Below are 21,234 nucleotides of genomic sequence, written 5' to 3' on the forward strand. Positions count from 1 at the left end.
AAAATTGTCAAATTTGTCAAAATTGTCAAAATTTTCAAAATTTGCAAAATTGTCAAAATTGTCAAAATTGTCAAAATTGTCAAAATTGACAAAATTGTCAAAATTGTCAAAATTGTCAAAATTGACAAAATTGTCAAAATTGTCAAAATTGTCAAAATGATAAAAATGACAAAATTGTCAAGAAAGTCAAAATGACAAAAATGATAAAATTGTCAAAACTGTCAAAATTGGGTCCTAAAATGAAGCTTATATTGCTGATATTATTGTTTACAGCGATAAAGCTTATTTTTCTGAGAACAATGACACTTTGTACGACCACAAAGAGTTCAAAATGGATTTTTAAATCAATTTTTAAAAATTAACCTCGCGGTCCTTCTTGACAGAAAAGCTCCTGCTTGACAGCTCGTTCCAAGGGGATCATAGTTGATCCATCGAAAAAATGTTGTCTAGTCAAATTTTTTTTTTTGCGTTAAAATGAAAAAAAGTTATCGGAAATGGTTTTTAATAGTGTTTTTTACCGTTGTACATAAAAATTTACATAGGGCTTTAGTACCCAATTGTCAAAATTGTCAAAAATGTCAAAAATGTCAAAAATGTCAAAAATGTCAAAAATGTCAAAAATGTCAAAAATGTCAAAAATTGCAAAAATTGCAAAAAATGCAAAAATGGCAAAAATGTCAAAAATGTCAAAAATGTCAAAAATGTCAATAATGTCAATAATGTCAATAATGGCAATAATGTCAATAATGTCAATTAGGTCAAAAATGTCAAAAATGTCAAAAATGTCAAAAGACATATTTCAAATTTTCTGAAATATTTCAAGTTGATTGAAATATTTCAATGTGATTGAAATATTTCAAACTCTTGAAATGTTTCAAAAAACTTGAAAAAATTAAAATTACTTGCAATTTTCAATGAACTTTTTTTGCAAACAATAATGCCATTTTCCAACGACAAATTCCAGGGTCCACCAGCAGGAGATCGAGAACAAGATGTCGCTGCACAACCTGGCGATGGTGTTTGGGCCGACGCTGCTCCGGCCGGGCCCGACGGCCAGCAAGCAGAAGGACCTGCTCGAGTCGAGCACGGCGGACGTGATGACGCAGGCCGGCATCCTGTACAGCTTCCTGCAGGCGCGACTGAAGTAAGTGTGGTGGGTGAAATATTTCCAAATTTCAAATTCCAAACAACAACAACAACAACACTGCTGCTGACAGATAGAACAGGAATAATAAGAGGGTTTTGGAAGGAGGAGAGGACCCTTCGATATATTTCTATATTACGTATTACTGAGTAGTATTTATTACAACAACAAATACGTGTGTCGTATTGATGGAAACGAGGCAGACTTTCGTTCCGCAAAACGGAATTATGAAACAAAAGACAGCTACGCGAGTTTTTCCTTAGATTGTCAGTCACACAGTTTTACCCAGATCGATAGAGATATGTGTGGGTGTGTTGCTAAATTTATTAACGTTAGCAAATTTATATTTTACGTGTAAAGAACCAACTTTAGTTTTACATAAACTTCCTTTTGTATCAATCTCTCGTTTTAAGTGCTGAAAGCAAAGCTAGTTTTACGAGCGCGTGTTTGTGTTGAGCCACCTCTCCTATGCAATTCCTAGAGGAAATCCTTTTGGGGGCGATTTATATCTTTATACTTTGGTGATCGAACGCCAAAACTTAGTCATTTCTCGCCGCGCCTGGTTTCGTCACACGTTTACGTTTACATTGTGTACATTTTTGCGCTTCCCCACCTCTTTCCACGTGTATATATTTCTTTGTTTGATTTGTTTACGCTTAGTTTTTAGTAGAGTGAAGAAAATTTAAGTCATGTTCGACTGGCCTTCCAGATTGTGGTCGCGTGTGTTATTTGAATTTAACATAAACAGAAAAATCAAGAATGTTTTCGAATGATATGAAAGGGATTACAAGCAAGCTACAGTACATTCGCATTAAAGTATATCGTTACACTGCATATTAATATATAACAAAAAAGTAAACACATGTGTATTCATTATTGCAATTTATTATACAAATTGAGTTACTGTGTAAAACGATCCTTGATTTTTTTCGAGAAAAAAAAGCGTTAGTCAGAAAACCCCGAATCCAACCGCAACTTTTAGAGACTTAGCGAGGTCAATACAATCAAGTATCTTCTACAACATACATATTAAACCAAACCGCCAAAATACGCCGAACGAGACGCATATACAACAACAACTCCCATTTGCAGCTTATTGGATACAATCTTTATACGGTATAAACAAAATGATAGTAGTGATAATAAAGGGACTGTTTCGACCGCGTGAGAACATCTCCAGTTACAGCAATATTGATATTTTCTCCGCCAAGAAATTAAAAATTTAACTTCACCCAAAAAAAAAAACACAAACACGTATATAAACTGAAGAAAACACACACATTTCGCTAGTAGGCGACGACAGCTGAATTTATCTTGTAGGATTTTTCCCTTCAAATATTGAAAAACTGAATAAAAACCAACAATCTTTCGTATTGTGAATTTAAGCGGCGTGCGGCGTGCGTTAGCCCAGTAGAAATGCGAAAGAAAGCCCTTGTTCAACGTTGAATGGATTGCTAGCAAACAGGCTAGTAATCGATTGCGTGTGGTTTTGACAGTTGACAGAGCGCACTTACCAGTTTGGGGGCATCGAAGCTGCTACTTACCTTTTTCAAATTTTGTTAATATTCTTCTTGGGGGGTACCTCGACCTTGACGTCCGTAGTTGGGAAGTCTTTTTCTTAAATCGTATGAAAACGCAGGTGAGCAATTCTCTACTAAAACCCAAAATGAAGTTTATTTGTATTTTTTTATTTGGCTCAAACTTTTTAATGAATTTGCTGATCAATTTGGTGTCTTCGGCAAAATTGTAGGTATTTTTGAGGACTATTCAGAAAAATAGGTAAATGGATGTTTTTTGCCGATTTTTCAATTAATTTTTCGACACGTAAACTAAATTTTTCAAAACTCGTATTTTGTATTTTTGAGATTTTCTTTAATTATATGTTTTTGGGAACTTTTTAACTGTAGAGAAGTATGGTCAAAAATTCTGCCGCAGAGTTATGATTTTTTGAAAAAAAGTGATTTTTTGAAAAAAATCGAGATTTTATACATGATTTTTTTACTTATCATTTTTTAATGTACTTTTTTTTTAATAAAAGGCCCCGTTTTTTAAAGATAAAGCCAACAAAAGTGTGATTTGAGCGAAATATTTGCAGTTTTTCAATCTTTAAAAATAGTGAACATGAGTGACCATTTCTACAAGTATTTTTTTTTAAAGTTCGGAAAATTTGCTATAAAATTGTCTAAGAGACATTGAAGATTGGACCCCTGATTGCTGAGATACAGCAGCTTAAAGAAAAAGAAACAGGAAAATTAAAGTTTTCTAAGTCTCACCCAAACAACTTTCCATTTTCTAATGCCGATATCTCAGCAATAAATGGTCCGATTTTCAATTTAAAAAAATGAAACATTAAACAAAATGAAATGTTAATCTTGATTTCATGTTTCTTTTTTTTTTCTGTATCTCAGCAACCAGAGGTCCAATCTTCAATGTCTCTTAGACAATTTTATTGCACATTTTCTGAACTTTTCAAATACAATATTTCGCTGAAATCACACTATATCTTGAAAACAGGGCCCTTAAGGGGTTACATATATGTAGAAAATCACAAAATTTCATATTACAGAAAATTTATTAAATCGACTCAAAATATGATTTTCAATCACTCCTGAAAGTTTCATGAAGATACAGTTACAGACGATTTAAGCTGAAAATTTTGCCATGCGCAAAGCAAGCTGTCAAACTTTGTAAGCGTTTTTCTCTGAACACCGAGTGAATTTACGGGTGCCACGATATCTCGAGATGGGACAGACCAAATTGGCTGAAATTTGGGGTGAAGACTCGCAAGACATATCCCGTGTGCATGACGAAGCCCGATTTTGAAATTTTGCATTTTAAAAAAATACAAAAATAAAAAACTTTCGATTTTTTATATGAAAAAACATTAAAATATTTTTATCTTTTTTAAAAATAAACTTTTTGAAAATCGGCCTTCGTCATGCACACGGTACCTGTTTAACGAGTCTTCACCAAAATTTTGAGCCGATTTGGTCAAGGCAGTGTTGAGATATCGTGGCACCCGTTTTTTGAAACTGCTAACTTCAAATAGCTATATCTCGGCAATGATGCAATCAAATGTCTTCAAATTTATTTTGTTAATAGTTGAAAATGTATATTTTAATGTCCTTAAAACAGATTTAAAAAATGTTTAAGTTTGTGCTCAAACCAACCTCAGACATTTTTGCCGATTTACATGTATGTAACCCCTTAATCAAAAAATCTGCAAAGTACTTTTCGATTGCAAATTTAATTTTACATTAAAGAATTAGGTAAAAAACATATCTCGGATGAGTTTTCAAAAAGCCGTAAGAGCCACCGTGACCTCTGACACTAATTTTCGTTTTTCTCGAAAATGAAACAAAATTTCATTTATTTTTAGTTTGGGGCACTTGAAGGACGTGTAGATGAACAATCTCGAGCATTTTTGAAATTGGTTTTTCGTAAGTAGGTCGAATACCGATGCAAAAAGGACTTTGTTTACCAATGGCTCTTACGGCTTTTTGAAAACTTATCCGAGATATGCATTAAATTTCGATTTTTTTTTACAAAAATCACTTTTTACAAAAATTTAAAACTTTGCCCAAGACAACAAATTGATCAGAAAATTCATTAAAAAGTTACAGATTTCGAATATTTTTTTTTGTATGGACAGTATGAGCAAACCAATGACAAAAAATAGTAACCACAAAGTTTGAGCAAAAAAAAAACAAAAAAAAAATGGTGGAAATTGCCGATTTTGTAGAGAATTGCTCAAGTGTTTTAATTGAGACGATCAATGGATTACTACTAAACAGGCTAGTAATTGAGGGAAATTTGACAGGTGAGAACATGGACAATGGATTACTATTAATCTAGTAATCGATTGCTTATGCATTTGACAGTTGACAGATTGACTGAATTTACTTACCAGTTTGACAGCATTGCTGCAGCTAATTACCTTGAATTTTTTTACTTTTTTAAATCTGTTAGTTGAGGTACCTCGACTTTGACGTCCGTAGTTGGGAAGCTCATTTCTCAAATCGAAAAAAAATGCAATTTTTTCAACAAATCTATTTACTAACAACCCGTTACACCTTGACCACCGCCTTCCCCGTGTTACCACCCTTCAGCATGTCCATAAACGCCTGCGGAACCTGCTCGAACCCTTCGGTGACCGTTTCCTGCCACTGCAGCTTCCCGTCCCGGATCCACCGCAGGTTCGCCTCGATGCCCTCCATCCAGCGGTTGTTCCAGCGCCACACCAGAAAGCCCTCCATGCGTAGCTGCTTGAACACCATCTGGCGCAGCGGATCCGTTACCTTCTCGATCGCGGTGTTGTAGTTGGAGATCGTGCCGCAAACCGCTATCCGCCCGTACACGTTCATCTGCTTGATGACGGCCTCCGAGATCGGTCCACCCACGTTGTCAAAGTAGCAATCGATGCCCTTGGGCGCGGCCTTCTTCAGCTCACCATAAACGTTGGCCGTTTTGTAGTTGATGACCTCGTCGAAGCCCAACTCCTTGAGCCACGCGCATTTCGCGTCCGACCCGGCAATTCCGACCACGCGACACCCCTTGATCTTGCCGATCTGACCAACGTGACTTCCGACGGCTCCGGCCGCCCCACTCACCACAACCGTCTCTCCCTCCTTCGGTTCGCACAGCTCCGACAGTCCAAAGTACGCCGTATTCCCGGGCATTCCGAGCACTCCAAGGCCCAAACTAGTCGGCAGTGACCCAAAGTCCGGCAGAACGTACGGAAGATCCGTCTTCAGCTTGGCCGGATTGCATACGGTGTGCGTTCGCCAGCCAAACTGGCCAAAGATGGCGGAGCCCACCGGGAAGGCCGCATTCCGGCTGTCCAGCACGGTCGCGACCTGGCCGCCGATCATCGGAGTTCCCTCCGGGTAGGCCATCATGTACGGGCGCATGTACGGATCGACGCTGATGTAGTCGGCCCGGGCCAGGAAGTCGCCATCTGCGAGCGCGGGAAGATCTTCCCGCTCGAGTCGGAAGTTTTGCTGCGTCGGCTCGCCCTTGAAGACCTTGGCGTAGATCCAGCTTTGGGCGGTTACAGCGGAAGAGGACGATCCGTAGAAGCGGTGGATGTTTCCTGCGGGGGGTTGATCAAGTCGTAACGATTGGCGGCTACAGTTTAATCCAACTTACTTAGCAAACTCATCCCGAACAGTGTGTTAAGTAATGCCTCCGGAAGGAATGATTTGGTAGAAATGTGACAAAAATGACCAAAAATATCCGGCTTTTGTTATCACTCAGAGATGACGAGCGAAGTCCACTCAACTCAGTGGGACGCGATGTTCTACTGTATTTACCTTCAATAGTAAACAACATAAGGCAGAAGTTGCTGATGGTAAAGGTGTGAGAGAAGAGAGATAAGCTGAAGCTGACAGATCGCATTAGTGGCGCAAGCGACATCATAACGTGCGTTTTTAAAGATCGAATTATGTTGCAAACTGACGTTTGTTCCGAACTGTCAAACTCACGCCGTTTAACGAATTTGAACTGTCAAACCAATCCAGGTACTCAAGTTTGTTTTTTTTTAAAGAATGTTTTTGAGACATGTTTGTTGTTGTTTGCACGATTCCGTAATCGATAACTCATCACCTTATCTTATCTCCGAAGGTTGATTTTCCGCAATGTCATGCTGGATTGATTCACCCAAGTCTTATAAACTGAAGCTCCCTCGGTTCCGAACCAGTTCCACAAACCCACCATGGTCGTCACATCGCTCAACTGGCTGTACGCCAAAAAGTTCGAAGGAGAACCCACCCCGGCCAACTTCCGGCTCGTCGAGGAGGAACTCCCACCCCTGCAGGATGGCCAGTTCCTCGCGCAAGCGACCTTCCTCAGCGTGGACCCCTACATGCGACCCTACATGAGGTCCTACCCGGAGGGAACGCTGATGATCGGTGGACAGGTCGCCACGGTGCTGGAAAGCCGCAATCCCGCGTTCCCGGTAGGAGCGTCCGTCTTTGGACAGTTTGGCTGGCGAACGCACACGGTTTGCGACCCGAGCAAGGACACCAGCGGCAAGCCGTACGTTCTGCCGGACTTTGGATCACTGCCGGCGAGTTTGGCGCTCGGAGTGCTCGGGATGCCTGGGAATACGGCGTACTTTGGCCTGTTGGAGCTGTGCGCTCCGAAGGAGGGGGAGACGGTTGTGGTTAGTGGGGCGGCCGGAGCGGTTGGAAGTATCGTGGGACAGATCGCCAAGATCAAGGGATGTCGAGTGGTGGGGATCGCCGGATCGGACGACAAATGCAAATGGCTCAAGGAGTTGGGTTTCGACGAGGTCATCAACTACAAGACGGCGAACGTGAAGGAAGAACTGCAGCGAGCGGCTCCGAAGGGCGTTGACTGCTACTTTGACAACGTGGGCGGGGTCATCACGGAAGCGGTTATGCGACTGATGAACACTTTTGGACGGATTGCGGTTTGTGGGACCATCTCGAATTACAACGGCGTGCCGATACAGGTGCAGGATCCGCAGACGGACTTTGTGTTCAAGCAGTTGAGGATGGAAGGATTCATCGTATCGAGGTGGGTCGACCGATGGACGGAGGGCATCATGGCCAATTTGGGCTGGATTCGGGAGGGGAAGCTGCAGTGGCAGGAAACTGTCAGCGAGGGGTTCAAGAGCATGCCGCAAGCGTTCATGGACATGCTGAAGGGAGGGAACACTGGCAAGGCGGTGGTCAAAGTGTAACGGGTTCTAAATAAAAAGATTAGTCGAAAAAATGCGTTTGGTTTTTTGACTTCCCAACTACGGACGTCAGAGTCGAGGAACCCCCAAGAAAAACTGCTGTGAATTTGAGTGTTCCAAAAGGTAAGTAGCTGCTTGGATGCGGTCAAACTGGTAAGTACATTCTGTCAATCTGTCAACTGTCAAGGTTCCTATGATCCATATCGAAAATAGTGTCAGGGTAGCTTTGGAAATTTTCTCAATCTTCTATTGAAAAAAAAAAAATCAATTCGAGTTTTAGGGAAAGATTTACTATGGATTTAGTTATGATTACAAGAGAAGTAGAAACTATACATTACACCAATTAATGTTGAGAATTACGAAGAAGTTTTGCGGGCGAAAATTGTCCACCAACGATTATTTTCCTCAAACATTCACCGCTGGACAATCCTCACCCCCAATAATTTGAACCGCTCCCGGAGTGTCCTCTTCGGAGCAAACCCGCCTGTGGGTTAGCGTAGGTTTAGAGCTTGCTCGTCATACAAAAGACAAAAAAACGCTTTTAGACAGCCCCGGGAGTCGATTCCACGCGGATTAGAGCGGCGCTCGGCAGGACCTCCTACCGAACGCTTTACCGCGCTCATCCTCCCCCGGGGATCGTGCAATCCCGCAGGGTCATCATCCGGCCGATTGGCCTTTGGCGCGGGCCTCCCGGTGGTCCGGGTGGACCACCGCCGCCACCTCGGCGGGAGCTACCGCTGGACGCGGTGTCCCCGGAACCGCTCGGCTTCAGATCGCCGAACAGCGTTTTGAAGCTGCGTGGAGAGAGAAAGCGTCAATTCCGGGCTCGGTTCCCAGCTAAAATCTCCAAAATACTTACAACATCACAAAGAAGTTGAAGAATCCGGTAATCAGTCCCAGGAGGCGCTGGACGCCCCACGGTTGGGACTGATGGACGGTTCCGTCTGTTGGGAGGGGAGCCAATTAAAATCGAGGTCAGTTGATTCTTCTAGAAATCTCACGCAAGCTAAACACTTACCCCTTGCGACGTACACCATTGTTGTTGCGGGGTTCTTACAGCTGGTCCGTGGTCATTGCAGTCCGGTCCGGCCAATCGTATGGTCAACCGTGGTTTGAGGAGAGAATCGACTAAAAATCCTTTTGTTCCGTGCGTTCTGGTTTTTTTTTCTTCCAATGTTGACGAATCGTGCCCAAAATGCACGTCACTGTTCGATGACAGCTCATCGTGACGTGTTGTTGTTGTTGTTTTTTTGTTTGCGCAAGGAACGGCGTGGAAGTGAAGTCGTAGGTTAGGAAGGATGTTCAGGGCTTGAAAACGGTCTTAGTTTTATTTATTTGGATCGACGATTTAAGTAACATCGACATTTCTACACCCAAACCAAAAATCATGATTTGCTGCGTTCAATATCCCACTTTTTCATACGAATGTTTCAGTTCAACCCACATAGCCATTTTTTTTTGTTCTAGTACCTGAGAGTGAGAATAAGAGAGTTTTTTAAAGGCCCTATACTGCCCATGTTCGCATAAATGTCCCATATGCAAAAACAGCAAGCTGAGAAAAATGCATTTGAAGTTTGTCCCACACATAAGGCTACGTGTTAAGTTGCCACGAAAAAACTGGATTTCCTCCTGATTTCTAGAACAAAGTAATGGATGTTATAGGCTCTTTTGAAAGAGCACACGATTTTGAACAAAACTGCATCAATAACTCAAAAGCGATGAAAATGCATATGGGACATTTATGCGATCATGGGCAGTATAGGGGGCGTTCTTTTATTACGTAACGCCAAAAATCTGATTTTTAGACCCCCTCCCCCCCCCCTCTCGTAACAAAATTTCCATACAAATTTTAAAAAAATTGTATGGAGCGTAACACGACCTCCGACCCCCCTTCCCCCCCCCCTACTGCGTTACGTAATAAAAGAACGCTCCCATAAACAAAATTTTATTTTTTTGTTTTTCGGGAGTTTTTAAATCCAGAATCCAGTCAAAACTGCGCATTGGTACCAACATTAGAAAAAAAAAGTGTGGCTGTTATGCCATGGCACACTTTTTTTGTGATGTTGGTACCACTGAGATATTTTACATTTCGGACGTGCACCATTCTGAACGCCATCTTAGCTTAAAAATCCTCGTAATAGTTTTCATAATTCGATTTTTTAAACTGTTTTTTTTTATTAAACTCACGAATTCTTATAGGATCTCGGAATGTCTGAATTTTAAACTAAAAAAAATTGGAGGGTTTTAAAAATTGGGGTGTTTAAAACTTTAAGAATTTTAGAATTTGAAAATTTTATTTTGGATTTCATATAATCTTAAAATCTTAGAATATTATAATTTTAGTATTTTAGAATCTTAGAGTCTTACCGACAATTTTACAACATCTAAATTTTAGAGTTTAAGACTTTCTGTTTTTTTTTAAATTTAAGAATTTCAGAAAATTAGAATTAAAAAAAAAAGATTTTTGAACAGCAGAATAAAAAAAAAAAAGAATTTTAGAGTTGCGGAACATCTGATTTTGAAGATTCAAGATTTTTTTTTAAATTTCAGAATTGTCGAATTTTTGATATTGAAGCAAATTGGAATGCGAGAATTTTAGAATTCTAGAACTTAAATTTTTTAGAAAAAGTGAAAGATTATAATTTTAGAACTTAAGAATCCTAAAATTGAAGAATTTTTTATATTTCATTATAAGAATTTTAGAATAGCAGAATTTTAAAGTTTTAAAGTATCAGAATATATGATTCTTAGAAATGTTAGAATTTAGTATTTTAGGATTTTAGATTATTTTAGAATTTTTAAAACTAATTTTATAAATCCTGATTTTTTTTAATTCAAAGAAATTAAAGAATTTTCAGAATTTTTAGAATTTTCTAACTTTCAGAATATTTAAAATTTTCAGAATTTTAAGTTTTTTTTTTAAATTTTCTGAATTTCTATCATAATCAGAAATTTTTTAATTTTGAGAATTTTGATTTCAAAATATTCGAATTATTTTTGAATGGTAATCATTTTCATATTTTTTATTATAAAGATTTTTCAGAATTTTTCTGAATATTCTTTTTTTCAGAATTTTTAAAATGTTCAGAATCATTAGAAATTTTTAAATTTTTAGTATTTTCAAAATTTTAAGAATTTTAAGGGTTTTAAGAATTTTGAGATTTTTAAGAATTTTAAGAATTTTAAGAATTTTAAGAATTTTAAGAATTTTAAGAATTTTAAGAATTTTAAGAATTTTAAGAATTTTAAGAATTTTAAGAATTTTAAGAATTTTAAGAATTTTAAGAATTTTAAGAATTTTAAGAATTTTAAGAATTTTAAGAATTTTAAGAATTTTAAGAATTTTAAGAATTTTAAGAATTTTAAGAATTTTAAGAATTTTAAGAATTTTAAGAATTTTAAGAATTTTAAGAATTTTAAAAATTTTAAGAATTTTAAGAATTTTAAGAATTTTAAGAATTTTAAGAATTTTAAGAATTTTAAGAATTTTAAGAATTTTAAGAATTTTAAGAATTTTAAGAATTTTAAGAATTTTAAGAATTTTAAGAATTTTAAGAATTTTAAGAATTTTAAGAATTTTAAGAATTTTAAGAATTTTAAGAATTTTAAGAATTTTAAGAATTTTAAGAATTTTAAGAATTTTAAGAATTTTAAGAATTTTAAGAATTTTAAGAATTTTAAGAATTTTAAGAATTTTAAGAATTTTAAGAATTTTAAGAATTTTAAGAATTTTAAGAATTTTAAGAATTTTAAGAATTTTAAGAATTTTAAGAATTTTAAGAATTTTAAGAATTTTAAGAATTTTAAGAATTTTAAGAATTTTAAGAATTTTAAGAATTTTAAGAATTTTAAGAATTTTAAGAATTTTAAGAATTTTAAGAATTTTAAGAATTTTAAGAATTTTAAGAATTTTAAGAATTTTAAGAATTTTAAGAATTTTAAGAATTTTAAGAATTTTAAGAATTTTAAGAATTTTAAGAATTTTAAGAATTTTAAGAATTTTAAGAATTTTAAGAATTTTAAGAATTTTAAGAATTTTAAGAATTTTAAGAATTTTAAGAATTTGAATTTTTTAAAGAATTTTTTAAAGAATTTCAAAAATTTTAAGAATTTTAAGAATTTTAAGAATTTTAGAATTTTAAGAATTTTAAGAATTTTAAGAATTTTAAGAATTTTAAGAATTTTAAGAATTTTAAGAATTTTAAGAATTTTAAGAATTTTAAGAATTTTAAGAATTTTAAGAATTTTAAGAATTTTAAGAATTTTAAGAATTTTAAGAATTTTAAGAATTTTAAGAATTTTAAAAATTTTAAGAATTTTAAGAATTTTAAGAATTTTAAGAATTTTAAGAATTTTAAGAATTTTAAGAATTTTAAGAATTTTAAGAATTTTAAGAATTTTAAGAATTTTAAGAATTTTAAGAATTTTAAGAATTTTAAGAATTTTAAGAATTTTAAGAATTTTAAGAATTTTAAGAATTTTAAGAATTTTAAGAATTTTAAGAATTTTAAGAATTTTAAGAATTTTAAGAATTTTAAGAATTTTAAGAATTTTAAGAATTTTAAGAATTTTAAGAATTTTAAGAATTTTAAGAATTTTAAGAATTTTAAGAATTTTAAGAATTTTAAGAATTTTAAGAATTTTAAGAATTTTAAGAATTTTAAGAATTTTAAGAATTTTAAGAATTTTAAGAATTTTAAGAATTTTAAGAATTTTAAGAATTTTAAGAATTTTAAGAATTTTAAGAATTTTAAGAATTTTAAGAATTTTAAGAATTTTAAGAATTTTAAGAATTTTAAGAATTTTAAGAATTTTAAGAATTTTAAGAATTTTAAGAATTTTAAGAATTTTAAGAATTTTAAGAATTTTAAGAATTTTAAGAATTTTAAGAATTTTAAGAATTTTAAGAATTTTAAGAATTTTAAAAATTTTAAGAATTTTAAGAATTTTAAGAATTTTAAGAATTTTAAGAATTTTAAGAATTTTAAGAATTTTAAGAATTTTAAGAATTTTAAGAATTTTAAGAATTTTAAGAATTTTAAGAATTTTAAGAATTTTAAGAATTTTAAGAATTTTAAGAATTTTAAGAATTTTAAGAATTTTAAGAATTTTAAGAATTTTAAGAATTTTAAGAATTTTAAGAATTTTAAGAATTTTAAGAATTTTAAGAATTTTAAGAATTTTAAGAATTTTAAGAATTTTAAAATTTTAAGAATTTTAAGAATTTTAAGAATTTTAAGAATTTTAAGAATTTTAAGAATTTTAAGAATTTTAAGAATTTTAAGAATTTTAAGAATTTTAAGAATTTTAAGAATTTTAAGAATTTTAAGAATTTTAAGAATTTTAAGAATTTTAAGAATTTTAAGGATTTTAAGAATTTTAAGAATTTTAAGAATTTTAAGAATTTTAAGAATTTTAAGAATTTTAAGAATTTTAAGAATTTTAAGAATTTTAAGAATTTTAAGAATTTTAAGAATTTTAAGAATTTTAAGAATTTTAAGAATTTTAAGAATTTTAAGAATTTTAAGAATTTTTAAAATTTTAAGAATTTTTAAAATTTTAAGAATTGTAAGAATTTTAAGAATTTTAAGAAATTTTAGAATTTTTATAATTTTTTGAATTTTTGGAAATTTTGGAATTTTAAAAATTTTAAGAATTTTAAGAATTTTAAGAATTTGAATTTTTTAAAGAATTTTTTAAAGAATTTCAAAAATTTTAAGAATTTTAAGAATTTTAAGAATTTTAGAATTTTAAGAATTTTAAGAATTTTAAGAATTTTAAGAATTTTAAGAATTTTAAGAATTTTAAGAATTTTAAGAATTTTAAGAATTTTAAGAATTTTAAGAATTTTAAGAATTTTAAGAATTTTAAGAATTTTAAGAATTTTAAGAATTTTAAAAATTTTAAGAATTTTAAGAATTTTAAGAATTTTAAGAATTTTAAGAATTTTAAGAATTTTAAGAATTTTAAGAATTTTAAGAATTTTAAGAATTTTAAGAATTTTAAGAATTGTAAGAATTTTAAGAATTTTAAGAATTTTAAGAATTTTAAGAATTTTAAGAATTTTAAGAATTTTAAGAATTTTAAGAATTTTAAGAATTTTAAGAATTTTAAGAATTTTAAGAATTTTAAGAATTTTAAGAATTTTAAAAATTTTAAGAATTTTAAGAATTTTAAGAATTTTAAGAATTTTAAGAATTTTAAGAATTTTAAGAATTTTAAGAATTTTAAGAATTTTAAGAATTTTAAGAATTTTAAGAATTTTAAGAATTTTAAGAATTTTAAGAATTTTAAGGATTTTAAGAATTTTAAGAATTTTAAGAATTTTAAGAATTTTAAGAATTTTAAGAATTTTAAGAATTTTAAGAATTTTAAGAATTTTAAGAATTTTAAGAATTTTAAGAATTTTAAGAATTTTAAGAATTTTAAGAATTTTAAGAATTTTAAGAATTTTTAAAATTTTAAGAATTTTTAAAATTTTAAGAATTGTAAGAATTTTAAGAATTTTAAGAAATTTTAGAATTTTTATAATTTTTTGAATTTTTGGAAATTTTGGAATTTTAAAAATTTTAAGAATTTTAAGAATTTTTAGAATTTGAATTTTTTAAAGAATTTTTTAAAGAATTTCAAAAATTTTAAGAATTTTAAGAATTTTAAGAATTTTAGAATTTTAAGAATTTTAAGAATTTTAAGAATTTTAAGAATTTTAAGAATTTTAAGAATTTTAAGAATTTTAAGAATTTTAAGAATTTTAAGAATTTTAAGAATTTTAAGAATTTTAAGAATTTTAAGAATTTTAAGAATTTTAAGAATTTTAAAAATTTTAAGAATTTTAAGAATTTTAAGAATTTTAAGAATTTTAAGAATTTTAAGAATTTTAAGAATTTTAAGAATTTTAAGAATTTTAAGAATTTTAAGAATTTTAAGAATTGTAAGAATTTTAAGAATTTTAAGAATTTTAAGAATTTTAAGAATTTTAAGAATTTTAAGAATTTTAAGAATTTTAAGAATTTTAAGAATTTTAAGAATTTTAAGAATTTTAAGAATTTTAAGAATTTTAAGAATTTTAAGAATTTTAAGAATTTTAAGAATTTTAAGAATTTTAAGAATTTTAAGAATTTTAAGAATTTTAAGAATTTTAAGAATTTTAAGAATTTTAAGAATTTTAAGAATTTTAAGAATTTTAAGAATTTTAAGAATTTTAAGAATTTTAAGAATTTTTAAGAATTTTTAAGAATTTTAAGAATTTTAAGAATATTAAGAATTTTAAGAATTTTAAGAATTTTAAGAATTTTAAGAATTTTAAGAATTTTAAGAATTTTAAGAATTTTAAGAATTTTAAGAATTTTAAGAATTTTAAGAATTTTAAGAATTTAAGAATTTTAAGAATTTTAAATTATTAAAGAATTTTAAGAATTTTAAGGATGTGCAGAATATTCAAAATTTTCATTATCTTTTTTTATATTCTACTTTTTTTTAAATTGTTGGAATCTTAAAAAAAAACCAAATTTTATTTCTTTTTGAATTGAGAATTTTCAGGGAAACAAAAACTTTTTTAAATATTTGCATCAGTATTTTTAAATTGATTTTTTTAATTGATTCATTTTGGATTTATGTTGTTTTTTAAATAGAATTTTAGATTTTTTGAATTTCTAAATTCTTGAATCTTAGGATTTTACGATCTGAATTTTAAAATCTAAAATATGAAAATGTAGAAAAACAAAAGAATTTTGTATTTTTAAATCTTCAGAATTTTCTAGTTTTAGAATTTCGGAATTTTCAAATTATTTTTTTTTAACTTTGGATCTTTTGTTAACTAATTATATGAGATATTTCCATCAGGATGAAAAAAAGAAAATATTACGAAAACTTTACAAAAACAAACATTTATTTATCCTCATAAAATGGCACCGATCGCACGAGCTCGTTCTCGTCGCCGCTGCACAGCCCGTCGTAGTAGGGACTCGTTCCGCGGGCACACCGCTCCGCCGCGGCCGCTCCCTTCCGGTACACCGGCTGGCCGTAGATGTTGGTCAGCGAGTAGTTGCACGCGTACAGCACCACCTTGAAGGTGAACCCGGACAGCTTCTGGGGGTAGATGACGAGCGCGCAGCCAATCTCCGTCGTCCGGTCGCTCATCATCTGGGTGAAGTGACCGATGGTGGCGCTGCGGGTTGGGGAAGATTGAGGTTAGAAATTGTTTACGGAGACTTCCGGAAGCGAAAAAAATTTACTTTGGTGGATTCTCAAACTCGTCCATCACGGCTTGGCTGGCGTCCTTGTACTCGTTGAACCACAGCGTGGTTAGTTTTTCCAGCACGTCGAAGATGTTGTCGTCCAGTGGGTAGTAACCGAAGGCCAGATTCTGACCGGCTTGTCGGTACTCTTCCGTGTTGCGACACTCGTCGTGTTTGAACTTGCAGCTTTTGACGTTCAATTCGGCCAGCTTGGCCAGTTCGTCGTTCCAGACCTTGAGAAATAAATAATGATATAAGTTCCCACCTTTTCCCAAAAACCTTGATCTTCAAACGTCAAACCACCCGAGATCGACGTAAAAGGGTGAGAAACTCACCACGCTGGTCATCCGCGAAGCGGGCTCGAACCCTTCCAGCGATCCGTTCGCAAGCTGGTTCCGGGCTTCGTTGTGCAGATGGATGAGAAACGCCCTCATCTGGGCGTCCAGCTTGAACAGTGTCCGTCCGGTAGGGCAATCCTCCGCAAACGATCCGTCATGGCCGCAGGCCACGTGCTTTTTCTGCACCAGTCGACCAAACTGATCGTACTGCAGGCACAGATCCTCGCGGCAGTACGCGTCGTAGACGCTGTTTTCACCGCTCGACAGCTCGGTGGTTGTCACGGAATCGTCCTCTTCCCGCGGATGTTCCGTCGTGGTGATGGTCTCGGTTCGCGGTAGTAGGTCATCGGGTTGCGTTGTGGTACTTTCCTCAGCCGTAAACATTTCGTACTCGTAAAGCTCGCCGTAATCGTAGCTGGCTGTGGCAGTTCCCTGCGCGATGATCGCAGCAAGCCAAAGTAAGATCATCAGTTGCTGGGGTGACGACTTGTAATTGGCGGCATCGGTATCTGGAAATGCAACAATTGATCAATCGGTTTAAAGTTCAAAGAAGAACGCTGTTCAATAAGCCGTAAGACAATAAAACAAGGAAGCTGATCGTGACCCCTTTCACGAGTAGTCAGGGGGGAAAAGCCTTTGAAGGTCGATCCTCACTTTTCCCGCGTCGAGGGGTGGCGCGCCGCGCCTACTGTGAGATCGCGAGAAGATCTTCTTTTTGTGCGGCTTTGAAAGTAAACAGCCCGATGGTAAACAAAACCTCGTGAGCAAAGCTAATTATTTGTTGGCGTTGCCTGCTTGGATTCGCGAACATGTGAGTGAACCCCGCTGCGCGGCGCTAATCTTTAAGGAGGTGTTAGGTTGTTAAACCGTTTTTTATTGGTTTTGAAGTGACTTTTTTTGTTGTTGCATAATCGCTGTTTTATGATTAATTAGCCGCCCATGACGTCGGAGAACGGGTTTCGGAGGCACATCTATCAAGTTCTTGGTAGGGTTTTTTATGTTGTCTGGATCAGGACATCACTGTCAAACTTTTTTTTTGTGATTATTCTGGTGTATTTCAAGTCTTCGATTTTTTTGACTCACTAATTTTAGTTTTTTTTGTTCTAAATTTAAGCTTCCAGTTTTTCGCAACATGAGGTATTTTTGGTTGTTGCCAAAACAGCGCCGTTGAAAAAACCGTGTTTAGTAAAATCCATAAAGATTCGATTACTCATTAATAAAATAATCCTCCAAAAGCTTTAGGAGACTGCAAATAAATTTTCAAGGGTGTTGCCAAAAATCGGTAAGAATATTTTGCCAAAATCGGATCACTTATAACCAAAAAGGGATGACACTTTATTTGTTTTTTTTTTGTTCCGAGAATTGTAAAAGACAAAAAAAACTTGTACAATCGATTGTAAATAATAACATTATTTTGCCGTTTTGAATCAAATGGGACTATTCAACTCTTCAAAAAAAAAAAAAAACCCCGGTGGTTGGTCACTTTTTCGTTTGACACTTTTTTAGTTTGTACCCCGTTGGTTGGTCAAAGTCAAACTAAAAAGTGACGAACTGTCACTTTTTACACGGCGCTCACGCAAACTATCAAAACAAACGTTTGGTAGTGTGTGTGAACTCCGTGTAAAAGGGGTGTCAAACTAAAAAGTGACCCCATTCGTTTGACAACAGTTGGTGTCAAACCATCGGGGTTTGAGTGTATATGTTTTTGCTTCGAAACTGAAAAAAGCTTTATTTTTTTTCAGTCACAACAGCTTTTGATTTTTTGACATATTAAAATTTTCCTTTGCAACAAATTTTGAAAAATGTTTAAAAAATTTAGCTGTGCAATTTATTGCATTTTTTAAAATATTGAACGAACCAAAGCCAACGCAAATTTTATTTCAAGTTTTTATCCGACCGCTACAATTGATTGTAAATTATTTAAAATACATTGTTTAACGTTTACTCTTGTGTTTTGGATAAAAAGGCACTTTTAGATCATTTACAAATTTTTAATTTTTGGACCACAAATCGGAAAAGTTATAAAACCTTAGGAAACACATATTTTCATAATTTCTTAGATATTCTGCATATTTTCGGTAGTACAATAACTGTAGTAATGTATACAGTCATGCCCCGGTTTTGCACTGCCCCGGGTTCGATTCGTTCAGCTGCCTCGGTTTAGCACGGCTTAGTGCTTAACTGAAGGGCAGAGCTTATGGGATTTTGGCTTTATGGGAGACATTGGCAATTATCCTATAAAAAATCATCAAAACTTCAAAAATTAAAGTGTTTCGAAATCGGAATATTGTCACCATTTATAGTTGCATAAATTTTTTCACAAAACTACGTATTTTTGCTGTATTCTGAAAGTGCAATGTTTCTCGAAAAAAATCTAAAATGTATTGTTATTGCAATATGGGTATCAAATGATCGGGATTTCCATACATTTCAAATGTAATAAAAAAAGTTTTGAAGGTACTCAAAATTTTCACAAAATTACGTATTTTCGAAAAAAATACTTAAAATCTCAGTTATATAGGGTACAGTCATCCCACATATTCGGAACACCCACAAATTCGGAACACTTTTGTGATAATTTGTCAATAGCATGCCAAATGCAGCTTTTCTCTCGACCCTACTATTTTTAGGACCTTTATTTGGACATTTTCTTGCTATTTCACTAGTAAAAGTAGTACTTTTTGAACAAAAAACTTCACTTCAAGACTATTTTATCCAGAGCAGCAAAACACTGCCTCCAAATTGCCTGTTCCATGAATGTGGGATGTTATTGTGCCTCGCACAATTGTGGAACACCTGAATTTGACTGATATTTTCACAAAAAAAAGTTATCAGACCATGGATAAAACATCACTAAGCTTGAGTTTCACTGGTTGCAGTGTGTGAAGTCATTATTTTGTTACAATTATGTACTCCTGGAGAGATCCAAAGTTTGTTTACATCAGTTATAAAAAGTGTTCCGAATTTGTGGATTTCAAGGGTCAAAGTTTTTCTTCAAAAACTTGATATAAAAGTAAAAATTTGCACTTGTTCGATACAGCATTCGAAAGATCGCATGAAAAGCTTTCAAATGAAGGTAAAAGCGAATCATAAAGTTCAATTACCTATTTGCTATGATTGTTTGAACATTGGCCGATCTGTAAACTGTTCAGAATATGAGGGATGACTGTATCAACTATTCAGAATTTGTTCATTCATTTCGAAAGTCATAATTTTTTTTAAAACACTCAAAATATTCATAAAACTACGTTTTTTTTTTACAATATGAATATCAAATGATTGGGATTTTTTCATACATTTCGAAGTAATAACATTTTTTTTAAATACTCAGAATTTTCACAAAACTTCCTGTTTTTGAAAAAATACTCCAAATTTCAGTTTTTTACAATATGGGTATCAAATGATCGGAATTTTTGTTCGAACGCGAATCAATTCAACACAGAATGACGGATCAAGGTGCTCTTTGTTGCGTTGAGTTCGTATTAGTCCAAGGAAGGTTCTTACGCCAAAAAGTTACAACTTTGACCACTCTGGAACCGATTCCGGAAAATCTGCAGATTGTATGGGAAAAGTTACGTAAAATCAAATTTTGATCACAGGAGGAAAAAGAAAAAAGTTGAAAAGTCAACAAACGAAAAAATGGCAGAAAGAAGTTTGACGGGTAAGGCTTGTTTTTCATAAAATACTCAAAATTTTCACAAAACTACGTTCTTTCGAAAAATACTCAAAATTCCAGTTTTTACAATATGAGTATCAAATGATGGGGATTTTTGATACATTTCGAAAGTAATTACACAATTTTTAAAAATACTCGACATTTTCACAAAACTACGTATTTTAAAAAAATACTCAAAATATCAGTTTTGTTACAATATGGGTATCAAATGATCGGGACCTTTTTGATACGTTTCGAAAGCAATAGCACACATTTTTGAAAATTCTCAAGATTTTCACAAAACTACGTATTTTTGAAAAAATACTCAATAGTTCAGTTTTTTACAATATTGGTATTTAAAAAATTGTGTAACTTCCGAAATACATAAAACAAAAAACGATTGTTTGATACGCATATTGAAAAAACCTAAATTTTAAGTATTTTTTTAGAAAATACGTAGTTTTGGGGTTTTTTTTTGTATTTTCCAATTTTTTGTTAGGCCGTTGCAAATATTTTTTGAAGTTTATGTCCCTCGTCTCTGACCAAAGTCGTGGGTGGGGGAGGGGAGAAGTAAAAAAAAATAAAAAAAGTTTAAAAATTGAATTTACGAGCCATGGTTTCAACATTAAAATAAAAAAAGTGTTTTAAAATGCATTATACACCTGTCCAGTTGTTTTGCAATCATTAGTTTTCAAAATATCTAAGTATTGACGAAAATTTTATTTTTTGCGAAAAAAAAAGTTTTTGCGGTGCTGTGCATTGGAATTTCATAAAAATTCAAAATATTTTTAATCCAGCCCAAACATGCTTAATATGATTACCAATGCAGTAAAATGAATTTCAGATTGTTTTCAGTTGATTTAACTTCTATTTTCATTGAAATTTTAAAGTTTTTTGAAAAAATATTTTTTTTGCCCTCTGATTTTTCGGACAAATTTTGAAGGGGAGGGGGGACATACACTTTGAAAAATATTTGCAACGGCCTTATTACTTTCGAAATGTATGAAAAAATTCCGATCATTTGATACCCATATTGTAAAAAACTCAAATTTGGAGTAATTTTTCGAAAATACATAGTTTTGTGAAAATTTTGAGCATTTGAAAAATGTGTTATAATTTTTAAAATGTATGCGACATTTCTGATCATTTGATACCCT

General features: G+C 32.7%; 5 protein-coding genes across 11 annotated transcripts in view; 2 read left to right on the top strand and 3 right to left on the bottom strand.

Annotated features, from left to right (window-relative positions):
- The window catches only part of LOC120429940 (active breakpoint cluster region-related protein), a 98,345-nt gene extending 95,816 nt beyond the window's left edge, over positions 1-2,529 (top strand). For all 3 annotated transcript variants that reach the window (XM_052706661.1, XM_052706660.1, XM_039595037.2), the window contains exon 12: positions 965-2,529. In XM_052706661.1, the coding sequence (XP_052562621.1) occupies positions 965-1,148 (184 nt within the window). In that variant the 3' untranslated portion in view covers positions 1,149-2,529. The remainder of the gene's footprint in view (positions 1-964) is intronic.
- Positions 2,530-5,179: 2,650 nt separating this feature from the next.
- Positions 5,180-6,420, bottom strand: LOC120429938 (prostaglandin reductase 1-like). Its single transcript, XM_039595036.2, has 2 exons — positions 6,293-6,420; positions 5,180-6,236 (listed from the first exon to the last, which is right to left on the bottom strand). Exons 1-2 carry the CDS (start codon positions 6,303-6,305, stop codon positions 5,212-5,214), a joined length of 1,038 nt encoding a protein of 345 aa, XP_039450970.1. The 5' UTR covers positions 6,306-6,420; the 3' UTR covers positions 5,180-5,211.
- A 406-nt stretch (positions 6,421-6,826) lies between these two features.
- On the top strand, positions 6,827-7,884 carry LOC120429942 (prostaglandin reductase 1-like). Its single transcript, XM_039595040.2, has one exon. It carries the CDS (start codon positions 6,858-6,860, stop codon positions 7,848-7,850), a length of 993 nt encoding a protein of 330 aa, XP_039450974.1. The 5' UTR covers positions 6,827-6,857; the 3' UTR covers positions 7,851-7,884.
- A 231-nt stretch (positions 7,885-8,115) lies between these two features.
- On the bottom strand, positions 8,116-9,066 carry LOC120429939 (uncharacterized). Its single transcript, XM_052706675.1, has 3 exons — positions 8,866-9,066; positions 8,707-8,791; positions 8,116-8,641 (listed from the first exon to the last, which is right to left on the bottom strand). The coding sequence occupies exons 1-3, from the start codon at positions 8,882-8,884 to the stop codon at positions 8,467-8,469; spliced, it is 279 nt and encodes a 92-aa protein (XP_052562635.1). The 5' UTR covers positions 8,885-9,066; the 3' UTR covers positions 8,116-8,466.
- Positions 9,067-15,709: 6,643 nt separating this feature from the next.
- LOC120429937 (uncharacterized) overlaps positions 15,710-21,234 on the bottom strand; it is a 58,382-nt gene continuing 52,857 nt past the window's right edge. For all 5 annotated transcript variants that reach the window (XM_039595032.2, XM_039595034.2, XM_039595030.2 and 2 more), the window contains 3 exons: positions 16,420-16,931; positions 16,082-16,317; positions 15,710-16,014 (listed from right to left, as the gene is read on the bottom strand). In XM_039595032.2, coding sequence (XP_039450966.1) covers positions 15,735-16,014; positions 16,082-16,317; positions 16,420-16,931 — 1,028 coding nt within the window. In that variant the 3' untranslated portion in view covers positions 15,710-15,734. The remainder of the gene's footprint in view (positions 16,015-16,081; positions 16,318-16,419; positions 16,932-21,234) is intronic.

This window comes from Culex pipiens, chromosome 1, assembly GCF_016801865.2.
Source record: "Culex pipiens pallens isolate TS chromosome 1, TS_CPP_V2, whole genome shotgun sequence".
Taxonomy (NCBI): Eukaryota; Metazoa; Arthropoda; class Insecta; order Diptera; family Culicidae; genus Culex; species Culex pipiens.